The 19104-nt window shown below is 41.2% G+C and overlaps 1 protein-coding gene across 5 annotated transcripts in view; it reads left to right on the forward strand.

Moving 5' to 3' along the window:
- RNASEH2B (ribonuclease H2 subunit B) overlaps positions 1 to 18030 on the forward strand; it is a 74620-nt gene extending 56590 nt beyond the window's left edge. For 4 of the 5 annotated variants that reach the window (XM_043891823.1, XM_043891824.1, XM_043891826.1 and 1 more), the window contains 2 exons: positions 2232 to 2312; positions 4728 to 5160. In XM_043891823.1, the coding sequence (XP_043747758.1) occupies positions 2232 to 2312; positions 4728 to 4835 (189 nt within the window). In that variant the 3' untranslated portion in view covers positions 4836 to 5160. Of the gene's footprint in view, positions 1 to 2231; positions 2313 to 4727; positions 5161 to 17284 lie in introns of those variants that run through there. The other variant, XM_043891825.1, reaches the window with a different exon arrangement.
- The last annotated feature ends 1074 nt before the right edge of the window (positions 18031 to 19104 follow it).

Here is a 19104-nt window from a genome sequence, read left to right on the forward strand (position 1 = left end):
AGCTCTGATCCAAATGTAACCTTTTTCTCACTATGCCCACATTACAACAGAATTAGCATTGCACAGAGCACTACCCACCATGCACCTGTGCCATGACAGATCCGAGCAAGACCCCATAAGGACAGAAACTCGCCGTCCTTTTGGGAAGGTGGAGCTGGGACAATAACCCAGAAATTACCCCCCAAGCCCCTTCCTCCTGGATAAATATTCCACCCAATCCTTCACACCCCATATAACCAGCTTGCCAAAAGGACCTCACTGTGTCCCTTGAGCCTGCCCACACTCCCTCCTGAGAGTGTACTGTCACTCAATACATCTTTGCTTACTTGGCCTCCGAGTCTCATCTCCCAAATGCTTTCTGCAAGAAAACAAGAACCTACCGTCTGGCCACACAAAGACGGCCACAAACAATTCATAAATGAATCAGTACAGCTGTTTTCCAGTAAATCTTCGTTTGTAAAAACAGACGGATGGCCTGTGGGCAGTACTTTGCTAAGCCCGGATTTCTCCTACATCTCAGCTTCATCTTCTGGATTATTTTAGTGGCTTTCTAAAGTTTCCTGCTTTATTGTGTCTTCCTGGGGCTCTAGCGTGTATATCACAAACCGCACTGGATGATATACCGTAGTTTAAACAAGAGCAGGATAACGTCTATTAACTTTCCCATCTGTGTCCAGGACTTGCTCGATTCTTACAGAAATATAGTTGATCATTTGCAGAAAATAACATTCCAGTGGCCATTAGGTATCTTTGCATCTCTTTTGCCTTAATATGTTTCACATTATTTTATAACTCTTAAGTTTGCCTATGTTGAGGCCAGCTTCCGAACCTCACCCCCTTCCGTCTTTTGACTTTGCCAGTGTCAGCTCACAGAGCTGAATACAATCAGTGGATGTGGGGATGTGGCTGAGTTTTCTTTGCAAATTACTTGTAGGAATGATAAGACCAATCTTAGCATTAATTCCTGTATTGTCTACTGTCTGCCCTTCTCTTTCCAGAGCTGTACCCATTTAGTCAGATGCATTGTTACTGTCTTTCTGAACCACTTTTCTATTTCTTCTGAAGCATTCCCCTAAATCTGCAGTGATTCAGTCTTTAAAATAACAGAAATTAAGTAGATGTTACAGTTAATATGTTTTCCCAGCACATTCAATGGTATGCTGGTGGTGAATTTCAAGACGTGTCATTTTATCCACTTGTGTTACACATGTGCTGTGGCATCTTTTAGCTCCGACTTTACAGTTCTTTGTTTAGTGAAAGCTTGGTGAGAAGAGTGAAGCTTGGAACAAACCTGCATTTCCTAGCGTGGGTCCGTGTTGGGTCATGTCAGTGTCTCCACAGAGAGCTTGAAAATCTGTAAAGAGTCCAAGTTGTGATCCCAGTGCAGTCAGTTCCCCACATTAAACATCAAGACTCACCTGCCTGCCATGTGCCTCCTATGAAATAAGCATGTCACGATTCCTATTATACCATGAACGTAAAGGCTACAGTCTAGCTCTTGACCTGATTCTCACATTTGTTGATTGCAAACTGCTCATGTGAAAGGTGAAAGCAGGAGGTAACAGCTGACTTAGTTGCGTTGGGTCCCATGCAAAGAGCACCTGTACAAAAGGTGAGATCTCCCCTCGTCCTCTGCTGGGCGACCTTAAGCCTGTTCACGTAACCTCTGTGCTTCCCTCCACTGCCTGCTTGCTTTGCAAGGTTGTTCTTGTGTGGATAAAATGAGATAAACTGAAAGGACACGAAGATGGTAATAATAAGAACACTGTTCCCATACTCCTAGATGGACATCACACTGGTCCTCCAGGTGAATAAAGGGGGTTCTGGCTGGACCCCTGGCCACCATAAAGGAAATTCTCTTCTCTGATTTATGTGTCTGCATGCACCCCCTTACACTGTCCTGGAAGTCAGCGTTCATCTAGATGCCCCCTGTCCCTGTTACATGTAGTATGTGATCATACTGCTAGACAACCTCAGGACTGGGTCATGGGCTTGCCTGCTCACACCCTCTCACCACCAAAGCTGCTTCTCAGAAGGGACGTCTGGCTTAGAACGTTCCTAGAGAAGTGGCAAAAAGTGAAGGGACTTGTAAAGAATAAGCCCTCTGCAGAGTCTGCAGCTCCATTCAGCTGCCACAGGGGTCCAAACTGTTCATGTTTGGTGTTTTGCTTTTTTTTAATGGATTGATGTGTCAAGGTGACATTTGACAGTTCACTGCTCTAACATTACAGAAAGCAAAGTTATCAGATGAGCCCGTAAAGGCAAAAGAAGATTATACTAAGTTTAACTCCAAAGATTTCAAGACTGTGAAGGTACGTGTCCGGGTGTTAGCGGCATACTCCTGAATCCCATGGCTGATGCTGCTGCGTGGGGACTTCCAGGAACGATTGCATGCTTGACTGTGATTTTATCGTTTTAACCATTAAGAATTATTAACTTGAGTTTCAGTGACTTTAGAACTATTTCAAAATTGTGAGTGACAATGAAAGTATCAAGCAAGGAAGACCTTTTTACAGATAAAGAAAGGCAGAGTTATTAGCAAGAGTGTGCCTAAGCTTCATAGTATAGTATATCCAGAGTGGTAGGGTGGGGCAGAGGAAGGGGCTTCAAAGATAATGTTTTGTCAACTCAACTGCCTAGTAGCATCCCAGAAATTATGATGATAACAATTATTAACAACCCCATAATTCAGCAGTCACCTCAGCAAATATTTTCATAACATCCCTTACTAAGCTTTATCCTTCACATCATTATAAAAACATATGTAGCTTTCAGAATTGGCATACATATGTATTGGAGTTGTGCCCTTTTCATTTAGCTCTGTATTGTAAAAATATTGATGTCATTAAGCTTTCTTTGAAAAACTATAAATGGTCTCATGGTATTCAGTCACTGTTATTTTGTCTCACCATGTAGAATATAATCTATTTAATTCCCCTATTTTTGGACACATGTTATTCTGCTTCTTTTGTCTTAATGGAGTGATAAAACACTCTTACTTACAGTCTGCATCTCTATTTCATTAGACACAATTTAAAACTAAGAGCAAAGGCTTAGGAAACATGAGCTCTTTCCATCATTACTGAGACACATACATAGCTAAGAAGCTTTCCAAAAAGGTAGCAGAAATTTATCCCCCCAGCCATTACTGCTGCTGAGTGTTCATCTCACAGTCTTGACAGCATTGAGTATTGGTTTTATTCTTGAGAATTTTGCCTGTCTAATCAGGTTACATTTCTTTGGGTAGAAAGGTTGTTTTTCCAAATGCTTATTACCTATCTGCAGTTTTACTGGTTGTCAGTTTATGTCTCTTGCCTGATTTTACATTAGGATAGTGATGTTTTTCTTGTTGATTTGTAAGCGCTCAATCTAAATTAAGGCTATTAACACTTTTCATGACACATAAAGTACAAATCATTTTCCTATTGTGTTAGCCTTTTCATTCAACTTTTGAACTGTTTTTTAAGCTTTTCTGAAGATTAAATATGGAATTTTTTTTTTATGATTTTCTCATTATTTGTAGGCTTAGGCCTTGCCTGCCCCAAGATAAATTAATTCCACTTAGATTTTAGCAACACTTACTCTCCCTTAGGTTTCATGGTTTCTAGAAATTGTATTCTTTACATGTAATTCATCTAAGCGTGGCATATCAGGGAATAATCCAACTTGAGATCTGGCTTAATAGCTGGTTATGTCAGGGCCTTCTGTGAGCAGGGATGTTCTTGAGTTTCTCCATGAGGAATATTTCCACCCCACCCTTCTAAGTGCTGCTTCCCAGCATGTCGCCTTGGGCACAGCACCAGTGAGCTGCGAGGTTGAACCAGGATGTGAGTTAAGTGCAGGGGACAGAGGATCACTTGTCTCAGAGAGACTGTCCCTCTTCCCCATCCAGCCAAAACATAAGTCTAGTAAATTATAAGTGACAGAATGTAAGAAGCATGTTTCCAGGGATCGTATACTGACTGTGCCCTTAAAAGATACTTTGGCAGTGACTTTGTCTCACAGCTCGCCGGGAGACAGACGATTTCTTCTTTGCTGAATCCCATCACTTATGCTTCTGCTGAACACTGAAGTACAATCAGCTGCTGTTTCCCTTCTGCCATTGCTTTGTTATAGGACATGCATGGCAAAACAAAACCAAACAAAAACAGTGACCAGGAAGAGGTAGAGTTTTAAAAGACAGAGTTATTTGGAGTCAGCTTTTTGGAAGGTGTTTTTCGTGGTTGGAGGAAAGGGGACAGCCATCCTGCCGGTCCTGGGCGCCGTGCGGCACAGGTTATCCTGTGAATGTGACCGCCCTGCCCTCGGTATCCCAGAGAGCCTCCGAATAGAGTCAGATGGTAGCAGGCTGTGAATTATTCATCACGTAATACAAGGCTCTGATTCCTCCCTCTGACAGTTTGCTACCTGTGTCAGTTCCGTTGTTTATGTTACTGCACTTAATACACCCTCCAGAATTTTCTCCCCACAAGTAAACCATCAGTTGTAACATTCCACTCCTCAGAAGGCAGCAGTTTTATCTCCTGCCTGTTGACATACTTTGTCTCAGGTATGAATTCTGAGCAGAAATCAGAACTTTTATAAAGAATCACTCATGAGGCATGTTTTTAGCAGCATGCTTACCTCCCTGAATGAACCTTGAGACATACATGGTCTTGTCTGATTTGCATGTGCGATTTATAAGTGTTACATTTGTAATGATTTTTCTCTCTTATTTTCATTAACAGAAAAATAGCAAAATGACCGCAGCTCAGAAGGCTTTGGCTAAAGTTGACAAGAGTGGAATGAAAAGTATTGATTCCTTTTTTGGTGCAAAACATGTTAAAAAAAAATAGGAAAGATTTGAACCTTGAAAGTGAAATTGAGCAAAAATACCTGCCTTCTTCATGTCCCACTTTCATCCTTCCTCCTTGCTACTATGCTTCTAAACCCTTAATTACCACCTTTTGAAAAAAGGTAGGATGAGGGCAATTTTCAGATTGACTCAAACATTTCTTTGTATTTGAATTTTGTGTTTCCTGAACAAAATATGGGAAAGTAATTGTGAAACATTATGGCTTATAGCCTTTGGAGTTTTATTTGACATCATGAAAAGTAATCAAGCGAGTAGAATTAGCCTTTAGCATCACAAATTCCTCAATAAACTGACATGTGACAATGTTTGAGTGTGTGCTTGTTATTTTATGCCACTTTGCACATGATAGCTTTGGCAATATGGTTTTCAGTATACAGACAGAAATCGGATTACACAACTATCAGATTAACTACTAATTTTTAAAAGTATTTTTCTGTTTTATGAATATATGTTCTTTGTAGAAAACAGATAAAAGTATACAATAGAAATTATAATCTCCTGACTATTACCTGAAGATAATGTGATGCATTTTCTTCTATAATAATTTTTAAATGAATTATAGTAGTAATTTTATAACCTTTTTTCTTGATTGTCATTTGATGAGCATTTTCCTAGGCTACTATTCTTCGTAAATATACTTTTTAATGACATTAATTTTTAATTATTTGAGTGTTTCATTATTTAATAATCATGGCCGTATTTTTTTTAGATGTGGGCTTACTGATTCATAACTAGGTTTTTCAAGTATATACTTGTGGGAATATATTTCACAGAAAGGTTACAGGATCTTGCAGTCTGACAAATGATGGTATGTATCTTTGAACAGTATCCTTGAAGTTAGTGGGGAAAAAAGGCATATTAGTGTGACTTTAACTTATATTTTCCTGATTAGTAATGTTAATTGAAGAAAAACCCCTACAACCTACAAGTTGAGAGTTATGTTTTATTCGAGGCCCTCCTTACAGTTTACCTTGAATATCCTTGATTAGATTACCTTTTGAGCACCCACAGAAGTAATGCTGTGTGTTTCTTAATGCACTGTGTCAAGTCAAGAGTCACATGACCCAATACTAGAGATGTTAACTTTAATCACTTAATTAAGGTGATGTCTACCAGGTTCATTCACCATAATGTTATTTTTCTCTTTGCAGTTAATAAGTAATTTGTGGGCAAATACTCTGGGACTTAGAAGTACTCTATTCCTCATCCAGCACTCACCTACATGTTTTAAAATAAACCTACTAACAGTTTTTCCAACTCCATCATTACTTCTGTATTCCATATTTATTCCTTTTACATTTAGTTGGCACTCCATTTATTTATTCATTTATGACTTTATATCAATATGGACTTGCAGGTTATTTTATCCAGTGAGTTAAATTACAATATTCTTTTCCTCATATTGTCCCAGAAGGGTCAGCGAGAGTCCCTTCAAGCTGGCCACTGTATCTTTTTGCTGCGTTTCCCTCATTTTTAAATACTTCCATTATTTCTTTTGCAAGAGGGTATCCCAGGCTCTTGATGTATTTTCCCTATCCAAGCCCTGGAATCAGCCTTTTTCCTAAGGAGTCAGGGTTCCTTTTAGAAAAGAATGGTATTTAGAAACCAAGATCTAGGCAAGAGGTGTGCTCATTGCTACTATTGATCTATGTGTGTGATTTTTTTGTAGATTTCCTTTATCATGCTAAAGAAGCTCTCTTCTGTTCACTGAGAACAGAATCATGAACGGATATTGAATTTTGTCAGATAATTTTTCATCATCTATTGATGATCACACAGTGTTCCTTTAGTAAAAGAATATCTTTCAGTAGGGCTACCCAGGTGGAAGAGAACCCGTGTGCCGATGCAGGAGACACAGGAGAACGTGGGTTCCATACCTGGGTCAAGGAAGACCTCCTGGAGGAAGAAATGGCAATCCATTCCAGTATTCTTGCCTGGGAAATCCCAAGAACAGAGGAGCCTGCCCATGGTGAAGAGGAACTAAAGAGCCTCTTGATGAGGGTAAAAGAGGAGAGTGAAAAAGCTGGCTTAAAACTCAACATTCAAAAAACTAAGATCCCATTACTTCATGGCAAACAGAAGGGGGGAAAGTAGAAACAGTGACAGACTTTATTTTCTTGTGCTCCAAAATCACTGTGTGTAGTGACTGCAGCCAAGAAATTAAAAGATGCTTGCTCCTTGGAAGAAAAGCTATGACAAACCTAGACAGCCTATTAAAAAGCAGAGACATCACTTTGCCAACAAAGGTCCACTTAGTGAAAGCTATAGTTTTCCCAGTGGTCATTTATAGATGCGAGAGTTGGATCATGAAGACTGTGTGCTATAGAATTGATGCTTTCAAATTGTGCTGGAGAAAACTCTTGAGAGTCCCTTGGACAGCAAGGAGATCAAACCAGTCAATCCTAAAGGAAATCAACCCTGGATATTCATTGGGTGGACTGATGCTAAAAGCTGAAGCTCCAATACTTTGGCCAACTGATGGGAAGAGCCAACTCATTGGAAAAGACCCTGATACTGGGAAAGATTGAAGGCAGGAGAAGGGAGCCAAAGGATGAGATGGTTGGATGGCATCACCAACTCAGTGGACATGTATTTGAGCAAAATCCAGATAGTGAAGGACAGGGAAGTCTGGTGTGCTACAGTCCATGGGGTCACAAAGAGTCAGACACGACTAAACAACTGAACAACATCTTTCAATATGTGAAATATAATGATTGATTTTTGAATGTTGAACTTCACATTCCTGGGATAAACTCTACTTGGTCTTTTCATATTTAGTATTGTGTTTTACTGCCTAATATTTTGTTAAGGGTTTTTGTATCTCTGTTCATGAGGGATATTGATCTAGTTTTCCTTATTTGTAATGATTTTGTCTAGTTTTGTTATCAGAGTAACACTGGCTTTATTAAATGAGTTGGGGAATATTACCTCATCACCTGTTTTCTGAAAACGTTGTGAGATTAGTATTGTTTTTATGTTGGACGTAATTCACCAGTAAAGCCATTTGGCCTGTGATTTTTATATTTTCTGAGAAATTTTTTAACTACTAGTTCAGTTTCTATACTAGACGTAGAACTGTTCTGATTTTCTCGTTTTTCATGTGCCAGTTTTAGTTTTTAAAGCAAGGTATCTATTTCATCTAGTGTCAGATTCATTGGCAGAAGTTGCTTTTTATATTTTTATGTCTGTGAACCTGTAGTGATAGTCCTTTGGTACCTGCTTTGGTTATTTGTGTCTCTGTTTTTTTTAATTATTCTCATCACATTGGGAACATTTCTGGCCAGTATTTCTTTAAATACTATTCTGTTCTTCACCTGTCCCCCTTTTTCTCTTCACCCCCTTGGCTTTTGGGACTCCAGTCACAGGTATGCTAAGCCACTTGATGTCCCATAGATCCTTTCATTGATTTCTGTTCTTCTTCATGTTCAATTTTACCTTGTCTTTAGAGTTTCATCTTCTATTAACCTCAGTTAGTGAATTTTTATTTCATATATTGGAATTTCTTCTCTAGATGTTCCTTTTTTTTTTTTTTCCTGTATCTTCCCATTTCTCTCCTCATTGTGTTTTCCTGCAGATAGTTTGTTATAGTTACAATGCATGTGTGCTAAGTCACTTCAGTCATGTCCAACTATTTGTGACCCTGTGGACTGTAACTCGCCAGGATCCTCTGTCCATGGAATTCTCTAGGCAAGAATGCTGGAGTGGGTTGCCATGCCCTCCTCCAGGGGATCTTCGCAACCCAGGGATGAAACCCCTATCTCTTATATCTCCTACATTGGCAAAAACTGCTTAAGTCGATGACATTTCTCTGCTTATTTCTTCTCTTCTGTCTTTGTATTTTGAAATAATTCTAGACTTATAGAAAAGTTGCAAAAAAGTAGAGTTTACATATACCCTTTACCCAGCTTCCTCTAACCATAACATCCTATGTAACCAGTACAGTTAAAAAACCAGGATCCTTACAATAAAACAGTTCAATTCAGTTCATTTCGGTCACTGAGTCGTGTCCAACTCTTTGCGACCCCATGGACTGCAGCACGCCAGGCCTCCCTGTCCATCACCAACTCCCGGACTTTATCCAAACTCATGTCCATTGAATCAGTGATGCCATCCAACCATCTCATCCTCTGTCGTCCCCTTCTCCTCCTGCCTTCAATCTTTCCCAGCATCAGGGTCTTTCAAATGAGTCAGCTCTTCACATCAGGTGGCCAAAGTATTGGAGTTTCAGCTTCAATATCAGTCCTTCCAAAGAACACTCAGGACTGATCTCCTTTAGGATGGACTGGTTGGATCTCCTTGCAATCCAAGGGATTCTCAAGAGTCTTCTTCAACACCACAGTTCAAAAGCATCAGTTCTTCAACACTCAGCTTTCTTTATAGTCCAACTCTCACATCCATACATGACCACTGGAAAAACCATAGCTTTGATTAGAAGGACCCTTGTTGCAAACTAATGTCTCTGCTTTTTAATATGCTGTCTAGGTTGGGCATAACTTTCCTTCCAAGGAGTTTTGTTTTAATTTCATGACTGCAATCACCATCTGCAGTGATTTTGGAGCCCAAAAAAATAAAGTCTCTCACTATTTCCACTGTTTCTCCATCTATTTGCCATGAAGTGATGGGACCAGATGCCACGATCTTAGTTTTCTGAATGTTGAGCTTTAAACCAGCATTTTCACTCTCCTCTTTCACTTTCATCAAGAGGCTCCTTAGTTCCTCTTCACTTTCTGCCATAAGGGTGGTGTCATCTGCATATCTGAGGTTATTGATATCTCTCCTGGCAGTCTTGATTCCAGCTTGTGCTTCATCCAGCCCAGCATTTCACACGATCTATTCTGCATATAAGTTAAATAAGCAGGGTGACAATATGCAGCCTTGATATACTCCTTTTCCTATTTGGAACCAGTCTGTTGTTCCATGTCCTGTTCTAACTGTTGCTTCCTGAGCTGCATACAGATTTCTCAAGAGGTAAGTCAGGTGGTCTGATATTCTCATCTCTTGAAGAATTTTCCACAGTTTATTGTGATCCACACAGTCAAAGACTTTGGTGTAGTCAATGAAGCAGAAATAGATGTTTTTCTGGAACTCTCTTGCTTTTTCAGTGATGCATCAGATGTTGGCAATTTGATCTCTGGTTCCTCTGCCTTTTCTAAATCCAGCTTGAACATCTGGAAGTTCACAGTTCACATATTGGTGAAGCCTGGCTTGGAGAATTTTGAGCGTTCTTTACTAGCGTGTGAGATGAGTGCAATTGTGCGGTAGTTTGAGCATTCTTAGGGATTGCCTTTCTTTGGGATTGGAATGAAAACTGACCTTTTCCAGTCCTGTGGCCACTGCTGAGTTTTCCACATTTGCTGGCATATTGAGTGCAGGACTTTCACAACATCATCTTTTAGGATTTGAAATAGCTCAACTGGAATTCTATCACCTCCACTAGCTTTGTTCGTAGTGATGCTTCCTAAGGCCCACTTGACTTCACATTCCAGGATGTCTGGGTCTAGGTGAGTGATCACACCATCCTGATTATTTGGGTTGTGAAGATCTCTTTTGTACAGTTCTTCTGTGTATTCTTTCCACCTCCTTCTTAATATCTTCTACTTCTCTTAGGTCCATACCACTTCTATCCTTTATTGAGCCCATCTTTGCATGAAATGTTCTCTTGGTATCTCTAATTTTCTTGAAGAGATCTGTAGTCTTTCCCATAGTATTGTTTTCCTCTATTTCTTTGCACTGATCACTGAGGAAGGCTTTCTTATCTCTCCTTACTGTTCTTTGGAACTCTGCATTCAAATGGGTATATCTTTCCTTTTCTCCTTTGCTTTTTGCTTCTCTTTTCACAGCTATTTGTAAGGCCTCCTCAGACAGCCATTTTGCTTTTTTGCATTTCTTTTTCTTGGGGATGGTCTTGATCCCTGCCTCCTGTACCTCCATCCATAGTTCATCAGGCACTCTGTCTATCAGATCTAGTCCCTTAAATCTATTTCTCACTTCCACTATATAGTCATAAGGGATTTGATTTAGGTCATACCTGAATGGTCTAGTGGTTTTCCCTACTTTCTTCAATTTAAGTCTGAATTTGGCAATAAGGAGTTCATGATCTGAGCCACAGTCAGTTCCCGGTCTTGTTTTTGCAGACTGTATAGAGTTTCTCCATCTTTGGCTGCAAAGAATATAATCAGTCTGATTTCGGTGTTGGCCATCTGGTGATGTCCATGTGTAGAGTCTTTTCGACGTTGTTGGAAGAGGGTGTTTGCTATGGTGAGTGTGTTATCTTGGCAAAACTCTATTAGTAATACAGTATTATTAACTAATCTCCTACCTTATTTGAGTTTCACCTATTTTTACACTAATGTTTTTCTATTCCAGAATCCAACCCATCTTTCCACATTGCATTTAGTGAGCATATCCCCTCTTTTTTTGGTAATGTGTCTCTCAGTCTTTCTTTGTCTTTCAATGACCTCAACACTTTGATAGTACTAGTCTGTTGTTTTCTGACATGCCTCTTAATTTTTTGAGATACCTTGAAATTGTCCTGATATCCTATTTCTCATGTGATCATTTGATAATACTAGTAATTAATGATACTAATAACAACAAATACTGTGTAGCTTTTATGTGTTTGATACTATTCTAAGCACTTTACAAATAATAACATTTAATCCCCACAGCAACACTTTAGAAATAATAACATTTAATCCCCACAGCAGCTGTAGTTGTAAGGCAGGGTGCCATAGGAGCCAAAGGGCAAAGGTTGAGGGAAAGGCTACTTAAACTCCTGGATTATCAGCCCTGCTGTAAGTAAGCTCCTTAAGAGCAGGACCTCTGCACTATTCACATTTGGGTTTTTCCATAACATTTTATGGAAAAATCCAAACTTTTGGGCCAGCCCAACACATGATAGGTGGACAGGTTGAGTAATCTAACCAGTGTCCTCACTAATTGACATTTAACTTCTTTCCCCAAAGGGTCAAAGTCATGATCTTGGTCTGTCTTGGTCTTTTAAAATGTCTAAGCTATTATGTGACCTTCTTTTCGGTCCTTGAACGTGCCACACTTTTCCCACATCAGTGCCTTTGTGTGACCAGTTTATCTCGTATACCCTTCCTCCAGATCTTCACATGATTGCTTCCATCATGTCATTACTTCTTATCTCAAACATCATTTCTTCAGAGACCCAGTTCCTGACCTTCCTCCCTTGCTGCCAACCCTCCTACTTGTCACTCTCCATCCCATCTTCCTCCTCACCCTCCCCAGAGCCTTGCCTGACTAGCTCGCAGTTAATGACCAAAGCTCCTCACGTGGGGCAGCAGAGAGCAGGCCTTCTATAAAGGCGTGAGGTAGCCGGTTGATCAATTAATCAGTGTGAACTGAACACCTCCGAAAATGATCTACAGTACAGCATTGGGTTCCTTGACATGTTATGGCTGAACTTTGAAATTTAAGTTTGATTCTGATTCATTTTCAGTGGCGTGCTTAAATTTGAAGTCTTAAGGACATATTCATAAACTCCTTGTGTAGGCTTAATAGAAATGTGCATGCTTGCTCAGTTGTGTCTGCCTCTTTGTGACCCCAAGGACTGTAGCCCTCCAGGCTCCCCTGTCCGTGGAATTCTTCAGACAAGAATACTGGAGTGGGTAGCCAATCCCTTCTCCAGGGTGTAATAGAAATAAATAGGTATAATCTTTATCTCTGGATAAAGGGCTGTGAATTTTCTTCTGTCAGTTGATTAAACTGCTCTTACTGTAATAATTTTATCTGTGTCAGAACAGCCACAATTAGAATACATTGTTTATATCTGTGCTAGTGTTAATAAATTTGCCTTTACATGACATTTAGAGATTATTCATATAAAGCCCATAACCCAAGTTATTGAAGTTTGAAAATTTATGTGGTCTGTATACTCCTGTCTCAGAAGTTTTTATTTTTTTCAGCTTTATTGAGGTATAATTGACAAATTTATGTTATATATTTAAAGTGTACAATGTGATACTCTAATACACATGTACATTGTGAAATGATAACCACAACCAAGCTAAGTAACGTATTTATTACATCACATTTATTGCATCATACAGTTACCTGTGTGATAAGAACCCTAAAGGTCTGTTTTCTCAGCAGATTTCAAGTATATAATACAGTGTTATTAACTGTAGTCACTATGCTGTGCATTAGATTCCAGGAGCTTTAAATAAACGCTCACATCATGACTTAGCTATAGATTAAATGGGAATTTGTGAAATCATCAATTTTGTCTTCCATATTTGAATTTACCTTTGATGTCAGGATGAAGATTCTTACTTGCAGTGTTGACTAGGAGTTGACTAGTAATTGAAAAATGAAATACCAAAGGTGTTACACATGCCAGATGCTCTTTGGGGGAATAATATGAGGAACAAATCAATGTGGGCTTATGTATGCATGCCAGTATACACAAATAGACACACTTATGCACACACCAGACTTATATAAAAGACACATGCACATACACATATATATCGTATACTTCTTTTGAGTGTAAAGAATTTCAAACTAGAGACTTTTTAGACTTTATTACTCAAACATTGAGGTTCCATACCTTCCTCAAGTCCTTTGGCACTTTACTTCTCTTACCTGCCTCATTTATCTTTTTTATGAATGTGCCGAGTTTGGAGAAGGCTTCAAAAAATTTCTGCCAACTGTAAAACCGCTTGTGTACACACACAAGAGCCTCCATCATTTTCATCAACCATATGCATTTCTGAAACTCATCTCAGATTAGCAACATTCTCTCCTTTTTTGTGCCTGATTTATCTTCAGTTTAAATTTTCCTTGTGCTCTGGCTCTGAGGCTCTCTCATCTTCCAGGTTTGTGCTTCTCTGGTTCTGACTCACAAGGAGATTCCCCTCCATCAGGTTTAACATGGATGTCAAGTGGGACTCTCTTTCGTCGGTTCGGGTCTGTTTTTACTCTGCCACTGTCCATTCCCAGGATCCTATTTCTCTTTTTGGGGGCCTTAGCTAGACACCAAGGCAATTTGGAAATGAGAAACTAAAATGTACCCATTTACTTACTAAATGCACAGTGTCTATACTGCATGCAAACTTACAACAATAACAGTGAACAGATGGAAGTGAGTGAAGTGAAAAATGACCAGCCATGTTTCAAAGTAAGAAGTTTACTTTTAAAAAAGTAAAATAATTGGTCTGAAAAGACCAGTTAATTTAAAAGAACTGGATTTATATTCCTCATCCTGCCTTAACTCTGACCTGTGGACAAGCTACTAGCAGGCCTGGCCCTCCGTGGTGTCTTCCATGTGAGATGAGACTAGGTCACTTGGGTGGTTTGATGTTCCACCTTGTGGTCACCGGCTGCTCCAGAAGCCTCTTCTCCACACTATGAGGAGGATGCTCTTAGATGAGCATCCCTCTCAGGCTCACCGAGCATCAGGCCCTCCTCCGAGCTCCTGAGCTGGATTATCTCACCTGTTTTGCTGGAAGGAAATACACCAGCATGCTCGTCTGGCTGTTGTGTTCCTGGTATAGATTTGTTTCTTCATTTTCCATAGATTACATTACTTTGCAGTGGAAAGAAATAAAGCAAATTCTTGGCAAGTAATAATAAAGATCGACAATGTGTTTTGCCCTTTTTAAGCGCTTTTCACATGCATTTATGTGTTTAAAATCCTTCCAGAAACCATGTGGCACAATTGGTATTATTTCCCCTGTTTTACAGTTGAGAAAGTAAGGTCATCTTATTTGCCCAAAGTCGCGTGGCTAATAAATGAGCCAGAAGCTAAACTTAGGACCTCTGGCTCCCAAACTCTCCACACCAAATTAATTCCCTTTCCCCTAACTTCGACTTTTGTTATATCCTGAGAAGTCACCCCTTCACCAGATTTGAAAGACAACCTCTTCACATAGGTTAAGGTTGACTTTCTTGGTTCTTGCAGCTGGTTGAACGTAACTGGCTGCCTTGTATCACGTTTTTTTGTTTTTTGGTGTTTTGTTTCTTTTTCCCCAAACAATCCTTTCTCCAGGACTAACCCAAAATTTGGAGCTCTCCAGATATCGCATTATACAGTTGAACCTCTTGGTGAAAAACAAGCAGCTCTGAGTCTAGGAAGGCAGGTGAAAGGCTATTTTCTAGTGTCCTTGGAAGACGTCCACAGGCTTTGACATCGTCTTAATAAGGAAGAAGCAATTAGATTCATACACCTTTTTATACACAGATTTATATACTCCTTGGTGTCATTAGACTGATGAAAAGTACCTTATGTTTAATAAGGTTTTAATAGTTTAATAATTATGTTTAATAGTTTTACATGTTTTACAGCAATCCTGTATCAGTAGTTAAATTAATCTTTACCACAACCTTCTAAGGCAGACCAGAGAGGTGGTGCATCCCTGTTTTATAGATGGTCAAAATGAAGTCACCCAGACTGAGTGGCCACGCCAGACACTGTTCTTCTACCCTCAAGCCCAGCCCTCTCTCTCTTTGGCCTCCCCAAGGTTCTTACATTGTGTATACAGCTTTATGGCCGTTTATCCTTCAGTACCTGAAGTAGGAAATGGCAACCCACTCCAGTATTCTTGTCTGGAGAATCCCATGTACAGAGGAGCCTGGTGGGCTGTAATCTTTGGGGTCACAAAGAGTCGGACATGACTGAGCACAGATTCCCTCAGGAGTCTGTTTTAATTGTGAATTTTACCCTAAGGAAGGAAAATCAGATTTAATCCTGCTTCTGTTCATAATGAATTCGGCAGGTCACTCATCCTCAGCAGTGCTGAGCCAGAATGCAAGTAAAGCTTCCACTTAGCCCATGCATTTGCATGTCAAGTCTCTTAATTCAGCTGTCAGCTTTTTAGCAGTTACTGTACTTTGGTTAATAAATGTTTTTGATGGTCTCACACTAATCAAGGCTATTGGAGGCAAGGAGGGGGCGGAGGGAAGCACCAAATTTACAGATAATCGGAGCCTCTTCACGATGTGAAGAGAACTGTTGCCTTACACATGTGTTTTGATCAGAATGTGTAAAATTAAAGTTAGTCAAGTTCTTGGTTCTTTCAAAAGAAAAAAGGAGCCAAGGAATAGGGCTTAGATTCATGTCTTCTTTCAAGAGCACCCGCTTTGTGCCAGTGTTGTCTGGGCACTAGGAATGCAGCTGTCCACGTGGGAGACAAAAACACCTGCCTTCAAGAAGTTTCTGCTCTCGGGAGGTGGAGGGAGGGGCCGTCAGATGGTGCCGGGGGCTGTGGAAGAAGCCGGACGGGGAGGTGGCCAGAGTCCTGGTGAGGCCGGTGGTCAGGAAAGGTCTCACCTCTGCCCCATCTTATCCGCATTATGGCATAGAAACCTGGCTTCCATCAACATCTTTTTTGATAACATAGCTCCACAATAATTATGTTTGACTTTTAGTCCTCAGAAACCAACTTTCAATAGTCACGCTTGTTTCGTGGCATTCTTCAGGGGGATATTAAGGACTACTACTTCTACCAGCAAGTCTGTATTCATTCTTTTATACATTGGATCTTCATGAGGAAAAGAGAAAAAATATTTAAGAATTATCCGCCTTAGAACCTTTTTGCATGTGTTTCTTGCATTTTTTTCCCCTAAAATGAGGGTGACCATTCCCTGACTATGGGCAACCTGAATGTTATTTTGTATTTCATTCCCTTTGAACACTAGAAGGAAACTGGGTCTAACCCACCTCCTGCAGTCTAACATTGACTCTAGAATGAGGTTGCTAGATGGAACCCCCTTCCTTTGTCTGAAGTCTTCTCTCTCTTTATTTACTGTCTGAGCCACCAGGGCAGCCCATTTATATGCATATATATATATACATATGTGTGTGTGTGTGTGTATGTATGTATGTATATGAGGAGGAATGGCAACACTCCTGTATTCTTGCCTGGAGAATCCCATGGACAGAGGAGCCTGGTGGGCTCCAGTCCATGAGGCCGCGAAGGGTCGGACACGACTGAGCAGCTATCACTCCCTCATATTTCACTTGTTTTTGGCTGTGCTGGGTCTTAGTTGCTGCGAGGCTTTCTCTCGTTGCAGCGAGTGGCGGCTACTCTTCATTCCGGTGCGCTGGCTTCTCACTGCGGTGCTGTCTTTGCGAGGCACACAGGCTCGGTGGCTGGGGCTCCCGGGCTCTAGGGCACAGGCCCAGTAGTTGGGGCGCACGGGCTTAGTTGCCCCGCAGCATGTGGGATCTTCCCAGATCGGAGGACGAGCCCACCTCTCCTTCATTGGCAGGCAGATTCTTTACCATTGAGCCACCAGGAAGCCCTGAGGGCTTCTCTGGGAAGCCTAAGCGCACAGCTGCTGGTCTCAGGACTAAACCCGCCAGCCTTACTTTCCTGTTGTGAAGGTGCGGACGGGCCTCGGGGTTGCAGGTGGCTGCGTCTCCTCACCAGGATGCAACGTCTGCTTTCCTTTTCTCCCTAGGTGGCAGCACGAAGACAGAAAAGGGACAAGTGACAGCAGATCCACGCAAGGCTCTTCTGCTTCTCCTGTGATTTAAGACACTCCCAAAGGGCTACATACAACTTCTTCCACACTTTCTAGAAAATCAGCAAATGCCAAAAGAAGCGTTTTCAAGGACTAACCAGGAATGCTTTATTTCTGTGAGCAATACCACAGTCCCTTCGAGCAGTGGCAACTCCCCGTGGAGGCAACTGTCATGGAACTAGAAAGCCCCCTGATTGTGAACCTGCCCTGAGAAATTCAGGCCACATCAGCGCTCTGCTGATCTACCCGCCATAAAGCTGTGGATTTTTACAGCCTAGTGCTTCAGATTGCAATACATCTGGAGGAGACGGCTCATTGTGAGTTTCGGGTCATTTTTTATGCCCGACCCCATTGACCTGCTCTGCTTTCCTGGGGTTAAGAGAGCACTTTTAGGTCGGCATGTGGTGACTATAAGTACTAGGTTCCACACCAGAAGCTTTAACAAACCAAGTTTCTAGACTTATTTACGAAAAGAAAAAAAAGGGATTTTCCTGGCAGTCCAGGGGTTAGAACGTGGAGTTTTCATTACTATTCCCTGGGCTCAATCACTGGTCAGGAAACTAGGATCCTACAAGCCCCTCAGTGTGGTTTGAAAAAAAAAGCCTGACCTTTCTTTACTCCTTATCAATTTTGGCAGCTTCTAATTCATAACAATACCTGAACATGTGCATTTTATGATCTGCTGGGGTTGTAAACTTTGCTTCATTTTTAAAAGACTTGTCCAATATGTGCATTATTATTATTATTTACAATGAGAGCATAAGATATGGGGGAAAGTTAAAGTAGATGCCAAAAAGTAATTTGGCAGAGAATTCTGTGCATAGTGAGTATGGTTAGGGGGCGGTGGGAGGTTTTGTGCAAACAGGTCAGGGAGTTCATGAACCTGGTGAGCTTGCTCTGCAAGAGGTGGAAGCCACGTGGGTGATCTTCGTGCCTCAGACCTCTTCTTCAAACTTCTTCTTCAAGAAATAATTTTGCTTCTGATTGTCTTCCTCCATCAGGTAAGTAGGCTCTGGAAAGTACGCTGTAATTTTTTATATACTTCTTTCACACAGGGACCTTCAACACTCCCAGGCTTCTGGAGCTGATGCTGTGTTGTATTTGTAGGGAATCCTCACCTCTAAGGGCTTCCCTCCTAGCTCAGTCGGTAAGGCGTCTGCCTGCAATGTAGGAGACCGAGGTCCGATTCCTGGGTCAGGAAGATCCCCTGGAGAAGGAAATGGCAACCCACTCCAATATTTTTGCCTGGGGAATCCCGTGGACAGAGGAGCCTGGCAGGCTACAGCCTATGGGGTCGCAAGGCTTGGACATGACCGAGCGACTAAGCACCCAACACACACTCGTCTCTAAAAACCCAGTTCTAGAAGTCCGTTGTGGAATTCAGGATGTGCGTACCACAGGCTTCCAAGAGGGGGTGCTTCATAGAACTCGTCTATTTGATAAGCCAGACCACGTGGATAAGTCAAGAGCCTAACATATATAGTTTAATACACTGTTGTGGAGTTAAAATCCAGCTTTTCTGCCCTCCTTGCACAATCCGGAACTCTGTTCTTGGAGGTCAGTGGCCATATATTTTGGCCCCAAGTTTCCTCCTCTAGCAGACGGTAACCAAATGACTAAACTCTCCGGTGGGAACGGAAGTCCCCCGCCCCGCCTCCCCCACACCCACACCCTGGCCTCACTTCCGGTCTCTCAGCCATTCCTCGCTTGCGGCGAAGCACCCCGTCCTCCCGGGGCCTCAAAGCCTTGCCTGCCGG

The sequence above is a fragment of the Cervus elaphus genome, chromosome 30 (assembly GCF_910594005.1).
Source record: "Cervus elaphus chromosome 30, mCerEla1.1, whole genome shotgun sequence".
NCBI lineage: Eukaryota > Metazoa > Chordata > Mammalia > Artiodactyla > Cervidae > Cervus > Cervus elaphus.